Source organism: Citrus clementina, unplaced genomic scaffold (assembly GCF_000493195.1).
Source record: "Citrus clementina cultivar Clemenules unplaced genomic scaffold, Citrus_clementina_v1.0 scaffold_3, whole genome shotgun sequence".
Lineage (NCBI taxonomy): Eukaryota > Viridiplantae > Streptophyta > Magnoliopsida > Sapindales > Rutaceae > Citrus > Citrus x clementina.
The window spans coordinates 4,071,247-4,087,133 of record NW_006262339.1 but is presented as its reverse complement, the minus strand read 5'-3'; the positions used below and the strand labels follow the sequence as shown (position 1 = coordinate 4,087,133).

The following is a 15,887-nucleotide window of genomic DNA, read 5'->3' as shown; positions in this document are numbered from 1 at the left end:
CAAAGCTTTCATGATATCTTTCACCAATAGGCGTTTTGATGTGTGTATAAGGGATTTTCTTTGAAGGATATCAAATCCGAAAATTATGGGGGAATAATCCAAGAAGAAACTATTATTGGATGTGTGTGTCAAAATTGCTCTTTCATTCTGCTTCAAAACGTTCAAAGATGTAGAAACTAGTAAATCGAACAAGAAGAATCCCCGTCAATGCAAGAAAAGGATATAATAATGCATTTATTTGATTGTGATTGTTGATGTCATTGTTTTGCCTTTGTGATGGAATGTTGTTTCTCATGTAGTCCATCAACACCCTGTTTCTATATGAGAAACGGAAGAATCTCATTATTTGGTTGTTTTTGCAGGTCTGTGGTTCAAAGAAGGTGAGTTGTGTCAGTGGACACCAGCTCAAGCACAGTGGTTAAGGGAGTAATATTCATCAAACACTTAACTATGCGGCGGGCACACTTTTGAAGAGTTCTCTTCTGAGCGATTATATTGAAATATCAGAAGAATTTTATTGATTTGTGATCCTAATAATTCAATGGTTAAACCGCTTGTTAGAACCGTTGTTTTGGGAGACAAAACATTTGGAAGTCTTGTTCTCTTAGTTTGTGATTGTGCGTCAAAATAATCGAAAAAGAAAAAAAAAACAGTAATAATAAATGTGATTATCTCAATAAACGTTCTTTATATGGTGGTTGTACTGCAAATTAAGCTTTTAAGCCAGAGTTTTGCCAACTCAACTCCGTTAACCATCCATAATCTTGTCATTTCCTCAAATTTCTAGCTCGATGTGGAATTTTCTTTCAACAGCGTTACCATTACATATCCCCTATCAAGTGGACGCTAAAAATATATTAAACATGAAAACGGACACGAACTCATTTTGCTCGTTTTTTGAACATTTTTCCCGCTGCTTGGAAAGCAACAAACGGGAACAACCGAGCTAACCAAACAAACTATGCTGAAGCAGAAATAAAATCTCAATAGTCAATACGATAATCAAACTTGAACATCCTTCTCAATGCCTGAACCTGAACCACGAAAGGAATATGCAAACAATGCAGAGAACCTCAGCCTTCCTGCTCAACTGGTAAGCAGAACTCTCAATTTTGCAGGAACTTTGAGCCTCGACCATCCCAAAAACGACGTTTGGTTTTAAAGAACATTATGTCATTGAATATGAATACTAATCCCTAAGAACCAAATTTCAATTTCAGCTATGAGGAAAAGAAGACTCAGCTTCAGTCTTTGCAATCCAATCTCCCAAAGACGAAGCATCATAACTTCCTATTGCTCTCCAAGTCTAGAAATTGCGTAGCAGCCATAATATATGTCCAAGTTAAATAACCCAAATATAGCTGATAATTCTGAAGTTGAGAGTCACGAATCAAGTTCTATTCTTACATCTGGCGAACAGAACTGACACAATCCTGTTCCAGTTGCTCTTTGGAGCTCTTCAATGATTGACAATCACTAGAATGAGGTGAATTGCTTACAGATGACCCATAATTGTCTGTCATTTTTGCATCGTCTTGAGATGAGCTTATGGCTTGTCCAGAGCTCCTATATTTAGAAAACAAGTAAAGAACTGATAAATTCTTGCTTGGATGCTGCTGCAATCTAGCAATAGATTGACAATCACTAGAACTTGGTGAAATGCACACAGAAGAAAATTTGGAATCTGTCATCATCACATCCTCGTGGGATGTGACTCGTTGAAAGCCCTTGAACACAGAATGAGAATTACAACCCAACTCAGCTAAGCATGCGCTTAAAGTATCACTACAAGAATTAGCACCAATGGCAGAATCACAATCTGTTTCTATTTCTATTGATACCTCAGGAGGTGGACCCAAATCACGCCGAGCACCAAGCTTAAGCTTCATAAGTGTAGCCTCTGCATCCAAAAATGAGATTTTTGATGAACCTGGTCAAGGTTATTAACCACTACTATCCAGTGAATAATGGCAGTAGGTTTACATACACCACACTGCTATGAATGTTTAGAAAAACTATCTGCCCCTAATACAAGTGATAGATAGTGATGTTAACATTTGAGGTCCATTTAAGTTTGGATTTTAACTCAAATTATAGCAAAAATTATTCTCACGAGAATAGCTTTATGCTATATCCTCACAGCTTGATATAAAATTAAAATAGAAACAACCGAAATCAGATCAAATGCATTAATTGTTAAGTTCATTTGTGAAAATAAGAACTGCAAGTACAGAGGCAAATTATCAAATAACCAGAACATCAAAAGGAACGGCGAGCCATATCAGCTGAAGAGTGTTCCGCCAAATAGCAAGCGGGCGATTATAACGGGTGAACGCGATTTCAAAAAAGAAAATAATAATAATAATGCTAATATAAAACAGAAGAGAGTACCGTAGATAGAGAGAGAATCGTCTTTGATAAGCTTGGACGGCATCCTTTCCAACTCCAAATCGTAGGGTGTTGATGAAGCTGCCCTCACTCTCCCCAGCATCTCTCTCTGCTGCCTGGATCTGCTCTTTCTAGTTTCTTCTTCTTCTTTCTTCTTTTATTTTTTATTTTTTTTCCTTTTCTTTTTCCTTCGAATAACAGCTTTGGCGCCACGTTTGACCGCCTGTTTTCTAAATAAATTTAATATATCATCTTCTCATCTCAAGCTTTAACTCCAAATTGGGCCGGACCCATCTTTAACTCCCAATCCAGACCAGCCCGCATTATTTATTTAATTAGTTTCTTCGATTCGCGCTTTTTAATTTGTTTATTTTAGGAATATTTCCATCTTAGAACCAAACTTTTCTTCGCATATTATTTTACCTTTAATTTTTTTTTATAATTTGATTTTTCTTCCTTATATTTTAATTTTTATCATTTTACCACTAAATCATTAATAATAACAATATTTTTAATTGAATTTATAGCAAAAATTTATTCTACCCCTAAATTGTGTAAGTAAAATTTAATCATCTAAATTAAAAAAAATTATCTACAAAAGATAATATTTTTATCAATTTATTACCTTAAATATCTACAATTGATATGTAAATATTATAATTCTTCTGGGTTAATATATTAAAATTCTTGAAATACGCTTATGACATTAATAAATTATCAACATAATTAAAAATTTGGTGGTAAAATGATAGAAAATAAAAACATTAAGTGGGAAAAAAAATTGTTAGAAAACTTTAATGATAGGAGTAAATTTTCAATGAGGGATCCATTCCTTCATTAAAATAAAGAATAAGCTAAAAAAAAAAGAAAAAACACACACATTCCAATCTAGTGTGTTTTATTCTATATAATGTATTGAAATTTATGTTTTTCTATATTTAACTTGTCCCTTAAAGTAAAACAAGCCCTTACTAGATAATGATTTTAAAATTTAAAACCATATGTCAAAAAATAAAGTCAGCATCTCATTATTTTATTATTCAATTCAATAAATACATTTAAACCTGAGAGTCGCAATCTCCATATATTTATTATGTATACGCAATAGAAGTAGCTGCCAGTTGGCCTCCAATATGAGGTTAAGAGCATTAGCCAGCCGACGGCGATTGGAATGTGGGTGGTTGATTTAGTGGGGGCAGAAGCTCCTATGCAAGTATGCATATACCGGGAAGGACATAAATACAGGGCGGTCCTGGCTAAATCCATGTATACACAAGGCACTGAAAATATTTAAGCACATTTGAAGAAATTTCCCAGGTGGAGACAACATCTGCAAACGGGGGACAAAGAGATTGGTGATGTTATTATGATCTTAGATGGGAGTGGAAAATCACAATCACCAATGCACCATCACCATGTATTGAATTAGGATATTTCTCCAGTGACCACTCCCCCGTGGTTATTGCCTTAAGGTTATTGCATCAAAAGAATGATACTCTTATCCTCCTCAACCAGACAACCACCATCATCTTTCTGATTAGGAACCCACGCTTCCATCTCCATCTCCAGCCAAAGCCAATGACTGTTTATTTGCTGTTTTAAAGGTTGAAGGAGCGAGTAATGCAAATGTGCGAGCAAGGATGAATCTTGTCACAAGATTCAACCCACAAATTTCCATGCCATTTCATTAACAGCTTTAATATATATAAAATATTTCAACAAGTAAATAAGAACAATACATACATGCGGGAAATCCAAACACGTATATTCTCTTGCAATGTATTCAAGGAAGATTGCTGATATTTTTGGCTATCACAAGGAACTAATAACAGGTCATTGGAGAATTTTGAATGTTAAAGTTGATTCTGCATCAAAAATCAAAGGCACAAGAGAAGAGCTGGTGAAAAGGGGGGCCAAAAAAAGAAAGAAAGAAACAAATAAATTAAGGGCGTCCATTTGACAATAGTATTTGCTGCTACATAATAGAATTTCTGCACAATGGAAAGAATTCAATCAACATACGCTCCAGGATGAATTCATGTCATGCCTTTGCCTACCTTGTGACAAGATAATCACTCTCTATGAAACGATCTTCTTAAGAGATGTCGCCTACGACCTTTAGTCTTGCGACCCTTATCTGAAATATTGTAATGAAGAATATCACATACAAAGTGAAATAGTTCGGGTAGCACTCAAAACAAATACAAAAATTCATATGCTACAAAATATCAACTACTATTGGAATTAAGAGAACAATGAGTTGAAAAAGCCAACCCTTTATTCTTCCAGCAAGGTACAAAGCTTCTTCTGCAATGGGCCTCCACTGTTCTGCACATGAGTAGTTGATTCCTAGACCAACGCTGAGTCCTCTCAAAAGATGCACTGTGCGGAGGACAGAAAACAGTTCCTCTGGAAAGCCTGTCAGACATAACGACAACATAAAGGACTCACCGTCAAACAGAATGACTAGAACTTGTGAGCATCAACAATTGTCAACTTAATTTTTTCGCATGCTTCCTATTTTCAAGAACATTGCAATCCTTAATTCCACATAAAGAGAGAGGAGAGGTGTCGTGGGGAAGCCCCGGGGCCGCCGGGGGGGGGGGTTGCAGTGGGGGTGTGGGAGGATCAAAGACTAGTTTCATAAGCTAAAGACAACATGATCACTAATTTTGGTCCCACAGTGCCCTGGAAACTTCAACAGACACATGAAGAATTAACCAGTGTTTTTTTTTTTCAGGCAGTAAAATCAACAGCAAAAACACAGGCAAAGAGATTGATCATTTGCGTTTAGGTAAAGCATCCAATTCTTACCCGAACGGCAATCTTTTTAATCGAAGAATCCTCAGAGAAGGGTTGAAGCATCACTACTCCAGGAGGTAGTTTAGTATCAAACATTGTCTGTGCCAATTTAAACATTTCCTTTTGTTCATCCTCGCATTTGCTTAAGGTTTCTATTCCAAGTTCCCTAAAAACAGAAAAAAATTGTAAAATATAGCAGTCTATTCGATCTAATGAGAAATTGCTTAATCTTGGAATACTATTGACCAAATGGTAATGATAAAAAATCTAAGTAAGTCTATGTTTCATGTTGACAGAAATAGTTACATATTGAAATCATCAGCTACCCCAATGAAAGATTCGGCGGAAGCGTAACTTTCAAGACAAATTAGGATCATACAAGAAGCATATCAATACTTTCTTGTTTGGCTCTTCACAACTAGTAAGCAACTGTAGTACATGGTACAGCCCATTCTAGGTCTTAGTTTCTCTTCCTATATGGGCAAACGAACTCAAAAATCATTAAGTTCAATAAATAAATTAAAAAAAAAAAACCCTCAAATATCATTGATGACACCAATTAACTATGGTAGAAGGCAATAAAATGTGCCAAGCTAAATTCACCTGTAGCTCTCTGCTGCTCCTATAGGGTCATTATCAGCAATAGCAAGAACCAACCTAGCATATCCAAGCCTCAAATTATCTGGGAGATCCTTCACTTGCCCATAATCTAACAACGCAACCTGATTTCAGAAAAGAGAGGCAGAGCAATAAGTAATAGTTGACATTCAACATGCGGAGAAAAATAATATACCTGCAGTTCTATCATTCCATATTTAAGATAACTTGATAAATAAAATGTCGCACAGAGAGCTGCGACTATCCTAATCATCTATCCAGTAACACACTTCAAATATTATGCAAGACGAAACTTGTAGGACATATTATAAACAAATGCCGGCGTACTACTTGCCTCTGAACCTTTACAGATCAGGATATTTCCTGGGTGGGGATCTGCATGGAAGAAACCGCTCTTCAGTATCATTTGTCCATATGCTAGAGTCAAACTCTTGAGTATATTTCTGCATCCACAGACATTTTAACAAGCATATCATGCTTTATATTGAAAATCACTAGTTTGCTACAATGTTTTGGGACCAGCAAAGTCTAATTGTGAAAGATGATTTTGAAGCAAAGACAATTATTCTCACAAAGTTGAGAATCATTTGCAGGCTCCAACATTCAATGAAAACAAAGAATTATAATAATAATCTTCAGAGCAAGGGAAAACATATCATAAGCTTATGGGCAAAGGAATAGGAATCACAAATAAGAAAAAATGAGACAAAAAAAGAGCTCCATACTCTCTGAGACAATCTAGGGGCTTACTGCTTTGCTGTGGCCGCAATCTTACCACCAGGATTTATTCCTCTTTTTGCTATTTCATCTCCAAGATTAAGAATTGGGATTCCGTCAATGTATTCCATCAGTAAGACTTTCCTGATCACACATACAAACTCTAAATTACAAGCTTAAAAAAAAAAAAGGCATATTCGAAGCAGCCAAATGGTCCAGCAAAAGAGTTTAATGAAAAAAAATTTTCAGATCCAGGAAAACTTCTTTATGGATTATCATTTAATAGCCATACAAAGACCAAGCTTTCATTTATAGAAAATAACAACCCACAAGCAGATTTTGGAAGTCAAGAAAAGATAAGAACATTTTGCAACAAGGAGTACCTAGTTACCATATCTGGCAGCAACCTTGGTACCAGAACAGGAGACTTTGTGTTATTCTTGTAAAGGAAATGCCGAATTCTCTCCATAGCATCCGCTTCTCTTGCAAAGTCAAATTCAAATCCAATCTTGAATGGCATAAGAAAGAATATATAAATTATATGGACACATGCAGTCTAATTTCAAGGCACGCAGGAAGAAGCTTTTCATTTATATAGTTGAGAAAGTACCTACGGGCATAGTTCCACCGGGACATGATTAGATTGTCAAATAATGCAAATACAACCATGTTAACATTATGCTTGCTTCGAGACTCAAAATAAAGAGGGAAAAATCAACCAACATGAATACAAGATGAAACAAATAAAAATTACAGAAAAGAGACCAGTGATCTAGCTAAATTATCAGCAAAATGATTTACCTGTTTCTCCATTTCCTTTGTTATGGAAAATAGATCAAACTTAATATCAGTCTTTTGCATGTACAGAGCAAATGCTTGCAAGTTACGGATGTCTGTCATCATCAAATCCCGAACTCCAGGATGTTGTACCTATAACACACTAGATAATCAGAATATTGTGGATATTATAGACCTCCAAAGATGACTTCCAGAAGTCCTTACCTTGACAACAACATCATCCTTATCACCTCTCAATCTTGCTCGATGAACCTAATATGAGCATAAAATCTGAGTTATATATGCATAACTTTCTGTAAGCAGAGTTTACGGTTTCCAGAACAATATTTACCTCTAGTAAACAGCTAATTCAATTCAAACGTAATGCCTGTTAGGCAAAAGTTTAGGATACAGATTCACACGCATAATGGCAAAATGTTTGATGTACAAATGATAATCACAACTTTGTTTCCTCTGTTCATTTCTTTTTCGACATCACCTTTCGTTAAATTACAAAACCTCAGCCAAACTATTGGTGCAGAAGGCTAACCAAGATCACAAAATTGCTCAGCAGTTTTCATCATCATAACAAGTTAAAGTTCTTGGTAAGTAGAAAATGAACATTATGGATGCCTCAAACCCATGCCTTATTGCATCATACATTTAGCAAGGAGAAAGGTACCTGCGCAATAGAAGCAGAACCGAGAGGATCGGGGTCAAATGTTTCAAACATTTCACTAACGCTTCGACCTAATTCATTCTCCACTACAAGTTGAACGGTGTCATATGGAGTTGCAGGAGCTCGATCACATAGTGTAACGAGCCTTCTCACCCATGCAGCTGGGGCCAAGTCAGGCTTCCCAACAACTTGAGCAACCTATTTCAACTCATGCAAAATTTAAACATAAATTATTAAAGCATACCATACAAAATATAATCATCATGGAATTCCAGTTTTCGCTAACGGAAGTAGAAAATAGATAAACAACATTAAAGAAAATGTATGGAAACAGACCAAAATGAAAATAATAATAATAAGCCCAATAGTTTCAGGCTCGACTCCTAATAGAGCTTGGAAAGTAGAAAGCGTTAAGAATTATTACTCAAGAATTGAAATTGAATATTTTACAAAAACATTTTCCCAATGCTAATAACAGCGAAAATCACTTATAACAAACGACAGATCGATTAAACAGTGAAAAAATGGAAAAGATCAAAAACCCATTCAAGGTTAAACGATCTTCAGTGCATAGTTTGAGATTAGAGAACAAAAAGCAGCAACTGAATTGAGCTTAAAAGAATAAAAAAAGTCTAAAAAAGAACCTTAAGAAAGAAGCCACCAAGGTCAGAGCACATTGCATAAATCTTCTCAGCAGCAAGCTCGTGCTGTATCTCCCACATTGCATCCTGCTTTTGCACATCTTTCACAAAACTCACTCGCACTTGAAACGCCTAATAAATCCCAACAAATATATATTCTTTAAAAAAGAAAAAAACTAAAATCTTAATACAATAAACCGAACAACTTAAAGAAAAGAAGAAACCTTGTAGCCAGCGTAGATTTCAGCAGCTCGAACCCAGAACTGAAAGGAGCGTTGCCAGGGTCTAAAATGATATGAGAGCTTGTCTTGAAACTCTTTGAAATTAAAAGAAGACATAGAATTGCTTCTGTTTGAGAATTGCTGCAATAGAGTAAGAGGCTGCCTTTGTGTTATTATTAAGGTGATGCTACGACTGTGATGCAGATGATACTAATTGATTAACACTTCATGGTACAAAACCCTCGTAGGCGGATAATACTGCTGGTGGTGTGGGGGCAGACATGGGAGTGAAGTAGTGGTTGAGAAAACCAATGAATTGTGGACACTCAGAACTGCGTTAAACTGCATGCGTTTATTTAATTATTGACTCACGCTTTGCCTTGCAAGGCTGGGTTTTCAAATTTTTTTTGGACAATTGGGAATTGTTATGGGAATTGTTATCAGTGCCACATGTCAACCCTAAATAATATAAAAGTATAATAGATAGAATTACACGTGTGTTACTAGTAGCAACTCCAATAAGGCCGTTATGTGCATTAAAATATTGTAACTTTTATTTATTCTTTTTTTGTTTTTTGGTTGGGATGGAATTGCATTTAAATCTGCATCGTTACTCTATTTTTTAACAACTCTTTTAGTTTTGGTAAACTCCAAATCTGATTACATACAAAATAGTCCCTAAGCTTATCGCTGCCTTGACAAAATAAACTTATGCTGCGTTTACTTTTTAGATTGGAGTGAGAATCCTGAGGAGTGGAAATCCTTGGATTAAGAGTGTGGAGTGAGAGTGGGAGTAGGGTGTTTACTTAGACTAAATGAAAGTATGAATTGTCAATCAGAATCCTAATTATTTGTTTACTTTGTCTTGGATTGGGAGTAAATTGTTTTAAATTACAATTTTATCCTTATGTACAGAATTATAATTTGTAATTAAAAAATTAATAAAAAATATTTGGAAAATAAAATAAATATTTTATTATATTTCTAAATTAATAATAATTACTAATATTCTTAATTATGTAAATCATAATTTTTTATTAATTTTAATTTAAATTATGTGAATAAAAATTATTAATAATAGCAACACAAACGAAATATTATTATTAATAATATAGTACAAAATTAATATTTTTTTAGAATAAAATATTTATTATTATTAATTAAATAAATAATTAATATTTATTAAAATTAATGTTTAATATTATTAATTTAAATATAATATTTATTTATTTTATTTTATTAAATTTAATAAAATAAATATGATATAATTATTATTTTTAATAAATATGATATTATTTATTTATTTATTAAATATTATTTATTTATTTATTTAATTATAGGGATAAAATGGAAAGAGGTGGGAGTGGATTCCTACTCCCACCTCCCCCCATGGGAGTAGGAATCCCACTCCTCACTCTAAAATTTGGTGGGACCCACGGATTCCCACTCCCACTCCCTCCTTTTTTAAGGTAAGTAAACACTGGAGTGGGAGGAATTCACACTCCACACTCCCACTCCAGAAAGTAAACACTACCTTAGTTTAGCTGATAACGGTTGCACTGTGTAAATGTGAATTAGAAGTTTAGGTTATTTAACTCACAGATAAAACCGAAGAATTATTTCATTCTTGCTATTTTGTTAAGATTATATTTTGGAAATACCATCCACCTTTACTTTGACGAAGAGGGAAAATAAAAATTAAAAAATGACACTGTTATAGTACATTTATATAGGGGTGGGCACTATTCAGTTTGGTTCGGTTCATGGGTTGAACCGAACCAAATTGAAACCAAATGGTTCATGAATTTATGAACCAAATGCGAATCAAATTATAGAACCGAACCGAACCGAACCAAATTAATTTGGTTCGGTTCTATAATTTGGTTTGGTTCGGTTCGGTTCCATTTGGTTTTATCTTATATATTCATTATTCAATAAAATATATATAATATAATAATACACTATTAATACAACAATAATCTTGAGTCTATAAATTAGCAAACAATAAACAACATAATAAAATCTAACAATAGTAAATTAACATAATAAATTCCAAAAATAATTTAGAAATCCATAAATAATAACCAATATAATAAAATCTAACAATAATAAATTAAAATAATAAAGTTCAACATTAAAATAAAGTGTATGCTGTGATATATATAATATCATGTATTAATTAACAAACAAAAATAAAAAAAATAAATTATGAACTATTTTTTAATTTTAATTTTAATTTTTTTGAACCATTTGGTTTGGTAATTTGGTTCAGTTTTGAAACGAACCAAATAAAAAACCAAATGGTTCAGAATTTTTGAACCATTTAATTTTTTGCTCCGAACCAAACTGAATCAAATTGCCATAATACAGTTCAATTCAGTTCTGTTCGGACTGAACCGAACCAAATGCCCACCCCTACGTTTATACATCAACCAGCTGATCGTGGCGGTCGTCTGCCAAGGTAGTAGAACAGATAGTGGAAGCACAAAATCAGACATTTTAGGAATGTGAGTCGTGCATGAACAGAAACTAACGGCGGTAATTACAAACAGCATGGAGGGATACATGTCTATTTGATTAAGTCTTTAAGACTTTACTCTTCCCCTCGAAATCAGAAGGGCTCCGTTTATTGACGTGACATTTCATCTTTATTTAGCATCTAGACAACCCACTATTTACATAGAATCCATTCGTTCACTCACACGTATCGTACGTATCATTTCATCATCACGGTTGAGTGCTTCCAAAGACTCGAGCCAAATAACAATAATGCATTGCGTAATCATGACGATATCCATTTTCGAATAAGTGACCTACTAGTGAAGTGATCGATTTCAGTTGCCCTGTTGTCTGGCATGCACGGACCGACGGACCGACACACACCCACTCTCATGACCAAAGCATTGGATGCTGGGACTTAAGGACACTTTTGGGCTTCTGGCCATGCTTACAGAGTTACAGTTGAAACTCAACTTCAAATGTACAGCTATGCTGCATTTCGATTCCTGATTTAGTCCCCGCGTCAATAAAGATTTCAGTGATTTTCTAGTTATCTGAAGGGAAATGTGAACTCAGTCCTCTACTGCTGTCAATATAGTCTGTTAAAGAGTAACCACCGAATCTCATGCATATTGCATAGTACTATTAAGCACAATAAGAAGCAACCAAGAAATGCATATAACAATGAATGATGACACTTGAATCAGCTACAATTCTTAGAAAATTTGGAACACAGGAAAAACATCTCAACTAGAGTATCGCATTCATCCAGCTAAAGGCATCAAACAGAAGAGTCCCTACTCTGGATATTTCTTAGTGGATTGCAATTGTGCATCATGCCTAGCAATTACCATCTATTTCATAGATCAATCACACGGGAAAGCTTCTGGATCCGGTTCAGTAAGAAGTCCCCTTGCTTGATGGTTGCTTGGTAAAGAGCATTCTTTGCATCAGGACGGTTTGTTTCAAGAACACCAGCAACCTTGTCAATCTTGCAATGAAGCTTCCCTGCTGCGATAAAACGTGATAGTTCCCTGGAACCATAAAGGGTTATATTAACCAAAAGGTCACAAAGATACTGACTCAATCACAACACTGCCTTAACACAATATGACATAGCTGAAAAGAACAAAATCAAATCATATCTGATTAAATACTTACACATCAATGAACTCCACTGTTACCCCAAATGCCTTTGCCATTGCTTCAATAGTAACACTTTTATAAGATTCCAAAAATTGAGAATAGACCACTGTTCTGACCTCCCTCATGTAATATCGGAAGTGGGGATATAAATAGCGGTCTAATTTTATTTGCTCTGTCAGGCCAGCTGAAAATAACCCACAGCAAAACAAACTACTTTGAGAGGCATAAAGTTGGATATTATATGAATGGTCAATCAACACGAAACCAAGAAAATATGAAGGTGATAAAATAGCAATGCAAATCAGGGAGGCAGCAGAAACAACTACTTTTCTGAATACATTTACTAAATGACAGCACAAGCATCAGATCTCTTCTCACCGAAAGCTGAGAAAAACGATTTGTATTGGCAATCATACAGAGAGTTTAGAAACTCAGAAAGATAAGGGATCTTCCCAATCACTGTCAAGATTTCAGGAGCATCCACCACCTGCAGCATTAGATACAATTAGTAAGATTGACACAATAAGCATCAAGCAATCCATTGGCCTCTAGGCGGGGGAAAAAATACAAAGTAATCATATCACAATCATTAGGTGGAAACACCATGTACCTTTTGCTTCAAGGAAACTCTATCCAGTGATATTATGCTTGTAAGGACGGTGTAAAAGATGAAGGTGTCATATGGGAATAGCTCATAAGTTGTGAATGTTGAAATGGAATCCAAAAACAAACTGGCCGCCTTCTTAAAATTTCGAGTGGACATGCAGTACAAGCCCTCATAAACCTTCAAACGGTTCTTCCTTTCCCAATCACCTCCCTCTTCAAACAGGCTGGCATCAAGTGACACAGTCAAATTCGCAGAATCGACTTTAGAGTACTGTGCTTTAGGAAAAATAAACTGAAAGATCTAGTTGATATTCATTGAATGCTTACCTCTTCGCTTTATCAATGCTCTTGGAAATAAGATCAAAATCCATATAGAAAAATCCAAGCTGCAGTGTATAGAACACCAAGTCCATCTTTTGCCCAACTGCGACTGTTTTGCTTTCTGTTACCTTCAGTTGTTCCAATGCTTTCTCCTGAATTCACCAAGGAAAATCAGATGTGAAAATTGCATGCAGATAGAAAGGATATAATTGCAAAAGGTAGAACTAGGGAAACAAAAATTCATAATACTTATCAACCTTGTCACCAATCTGAATATAAAATAAGGATTTGGCTAGATGAGCTTCACGGACTTCGCTTTCACCCAAATTTTCTTCAGCATCAGCAATCCTAGAGAGAGGCATAACAAAAGAAATGACAACCAAATAACTTAGCAACAAACACAGATGACCAGAGGGGGGGGGGGGGAGCGCATTATCCAAACACCTATTTCGAGCATGAAAATTAACCCCAATGACAAAATTAAATCCACCCGTTAACCTCAGTGTTATATTAGTTATTACAACAAAAATAGAACATACAATCAACTAAGAAAGCTCATAAAAGACATATAAAGAACTCAACATGCTATGAAGCATGATCTAAGAAAATGAAACCAACCAAATGGAGTTCGTGAAACTTACATACATCTAAGAAATTTAACTGATAAATAAAAAAGAAAACTAAAGCATCATGGTCGTTGTAATATGAGCTAACCAAATAATTTATATAAAGCAGTAGGCCTAATACTTCATCCAACAACCAAAACTAAGGCCAGCATTTCTCCTTTAATTTATCTTGCAGAAACAGAAGTTATCCCTAGCTGTCTAGCATTACCTGCTAACAACCACAGTACTTATTTACTGACTTTATACACAATAGGCTTTTCTATTAGTGAGCAAGAAATGGTCCATGTCAAAAGCTCAATTGTTCATACAAGTAAACAATAGAGAACGAATGATATGGCCCCCAAAACTTCATAATGAAACATATTAGTATATAACAGACTCGTTTAATTCTCTGAATATATAATCACCCAAGACCACTTCATTTCTTGAATTTTCTCAAATAACACAAACAGGTCAAGTTCACAGTCATCAAGAACAATGATGGAACCTGCCAACACCTCCGACCCACACATATTTTTAAATTACGTGCGCATTCCGCTCAAAATTTGAGAAAACATAAAAGTAAAAGATGCAACATTGTGACATTTATCAGACCATGCATCCACTACTTAATTTCCAGTTTGAGTTTCTATGTTTAATATTAAGATGCATTATGCAACCATTGAAAGATCAATCATAAAAACAATGTTCAACGGTCAGGTTAACAACAAATACTGTAGATTGTCTCATTATTCAACAATGAGTTAATAATTATTAATCAATTGGGACCCAAAAATACTAACAGTTGCACTAATTTCAGCTTAGAACACGAGATTGAAACTTTCCGCAATCAAGCAATCAAACAACACGCGGGGATTCAAAAAAGTAAAAGCCTCAATCACTGCATTTCCTACAATTTCTTGCTATCTAAAGAGATTTTATAATAGCACTCACTTATCATCAAGTTTCTTAAGCTCGTCTTCGATCTTCGTACGCATCGAATCAAGAACGCTTTGATCCATCTCCAGCACAGACTCAGCCACTAGGGTTTCATAAAACGAGGCCATGTCTACAGAAAAAAAGAGCAACAATTAAAATTGAAAAAAAAAATAGAGCATTACTCGGAAGAAATAAGTATGCGAATCCGGCGAGTTAGGTACCGTGGGCTTTGACCATTGAGAAGACCTCCCCTTTGAGACCGACCTTCTCGATGTCTTGAACGTCTGGGTGCGTAAGAAGGAAGCGCTTGTGAGCGAGTACGAGATGCGCCTGCTGAGTTCCTTCGCTGTCCATGGCTAATTCGGCTGCTGATGACTCACTGAGTTACGTTCCGAGTTGGTTCTTTGCTTGAGAAAGGAGCTAGCGCAGTATACAGAGTCGCCGTGACGATTTACAAATAATTTATGCCCGGTATTTTCTTTTATATGAATCTTAATATATGCACCCTCTTCTTTTCAAAAAGAAAAAAATATATATGCACCCCATTAGTCTGATAAATCCCCCTTGCAGGCCCTTGCATGGGCCCTCGTTGGGCTCGTGAAAAATTATGGGCTCGTGAACAATTGTGGTTCTAAAATCATCTGTCCATTTTTTTTTTTTTATTTTAGAAACAGAAAAACAGTTCAATAATTTATGTCGAAAATTTAAAGAAATAATCAACATTTGAGGTTTATTTATAAATTTAACCAACTTTTCTATCATCCTTACTTATTTTTATAACCAAAGACATTTATTGTTCGAGATTAAGGGAGATAATAAGTTGGTCAAAATTTACAAGCCGCCCCCAAGATTTAGCTACTGACGGAGAGTAATATTATAGTAAGAGAGTATTTTACTTCACTTTATTGGAGTAAAGGAGGTAAAAACA

General features: G+C 35.1%; 3 protein-coding genes across 6 annotated transcripts; all 3 read right to left on the bottom strand.

Moving 5' to 3' along the window:
* Window positions 1-44: 44 nt before the first annotated feature.
* Window positions 45-2,524, bottom strand: LOC18049147. The gene is made up of 2 exons (XM_024188965.1): window positions 2,392-2,524; window positions 45-1,900 (listed from the first exon to the last, which is right to left on the bottom strand). The coding sequence occupies exons 1-2, from the start codon at window positions 2,489-2,491 to the stop codon at window positions 1,404-1,406; spliced, it is 597 nt and encodes a 198-aa protein (XP_024044733.1). The 5' UTR covers window positions 2,492-2,524; the 3' UTR covers window positions 45-1,403.
* A 971-nt stretch (window positions 2,525-3,495) lies between these two features.
* LOC18047733 (uncharacterized protein slr0889) lies at window positions 3,496-9,261 on the bottom strand. 4 transcript variants are annotated; one of them, XR_002906739.1, is made up of 13 exons: window positions 8,847-9,261; window positions 8,626-8,754; window positions 7,985-8,179; window positions 7,528-7,575; window positions 7,327-7,455; window positions 6,909-7,033; window positions 6,559-6,669; window positions 6,143-6,251; window positions 5,794-5,912; window positions 5,203-5,356; window positions 4,663-4,806; window positions 4,446-4,525; window positions 3,496-4,253 (listed from the first exon to the last, which is right to left on the bottom strand). XR_002906739.1 is itself a non-coding variant. In XM_024189760.1 (12 exons), the coding sequence occupies exons 1-12, from the start codon at window positions 8,958-8,960 to the stop codon at window positions 4,461-4,463; spliced, it is 1,470 nt and encodes a 489-aa protein (XP_024045528.1). In that variant the 5' UTR covers window positions 8,961-9,261; the 3' UTR covers window positions 3,496-4,460. The 4 variants fall into 4 exon arrangements, 1 of the variants encoding a protein (XP_024045528.1); XR_002906738.1 differs by having other exon boundaries at window positions 3,496-4,525; XR_002906740.1 differs by having other exon boundaries at window positions 3,496-4,525; window positions 6,917-7,002.
* A 2,736-nt stretch (window positions 9,262-11,997) lies between these two features.
* Window positions 11,998-15,434, bottom strand: LOC18047732 (26S proteasome non-ATPase regulatory subunit 6 homolog). The gene is made up of 8 exons (XM_006439978.2): window positions 15,181-15,434; window positions 14,975-15,089; window positions 13,673-13,763; window positions 13,422-13,567; window positions 13,099-13,318; window positions 12,867-12,975; window positions 12,504-12,672; window positions 11,998-12,376 (listed from the first exon to the last, which is right to left on the bottom strand). The coding sequence occupies exons 1-8, from the start codon at window positions 15,311-15,313 to the stop codon at window positions 12,202-12,204; spliced, it is 1,158 nt and encodes a 385-aa protein (XP_006440041.1). The 5' UTR covers window positions 15,314-15,434; the 3' UTR covers window positions 11,998-12,201.
* Window positions 15,435-15,887: the final 453 nt, after the last annotated feature.

Coding starts and splice junctions, on each gene's coding strand:
- LOC18049147 (XM_024188965.1), bottom strand. CDS start 2,491: ATGCTGGGGAGAGTGAGGGCAGCTTCATCAACACCCTACGATTTGGAG. Junction 1,901..2,391: donor CGATTCTCTCTCTATCTACG/GTACTCTCTTCT, acceptor TTTTGGATGCAG/AGGCTACACTTATGAAGCTT.
- LOC18047733 (XM_024189760.1), bottom strand. CDS start 8,960: ATGTCTTCTTTTAATTTCAAAGAGTTTCAAGACAAGCTCTCATATCAT. Junction 6,670..6,908: donor CTGCCAGATATGGTAACTAG/GTACTCCTTGTT, acceptor ATGTGTGATCAG/GAAAGTCTTACTGATGGAAT. Junction 4,526..4,662: donor CCTTGCTGGAAGAATAAAGG/GTTGGCTTTTTC, acceptor ACAATATTTCAG/ATAAGGGTCGCAAGACTAAA.
- LOC18047732 (XM_006439978.2), bottom strand. CDS start 15,313: ATGGACAGCGAAGGAACTCAGCAGGCGCATCTCGTACTCGCTCACAAG. Junction 13,568..13,672: donor ATATTCAGATTGGTGACAAG/GTTGATAAGTAT, acceptor TGGTGAATTCAG/GAGAAAGCATTGGAACAACT. Junction 13,319..13,421: donor AGCATTGATAAAGCGAAGAG/GTAAGCATTCAA, acceptor ACTTGATGCCAG/CCTGTTTGAAGAGGGAGGTG.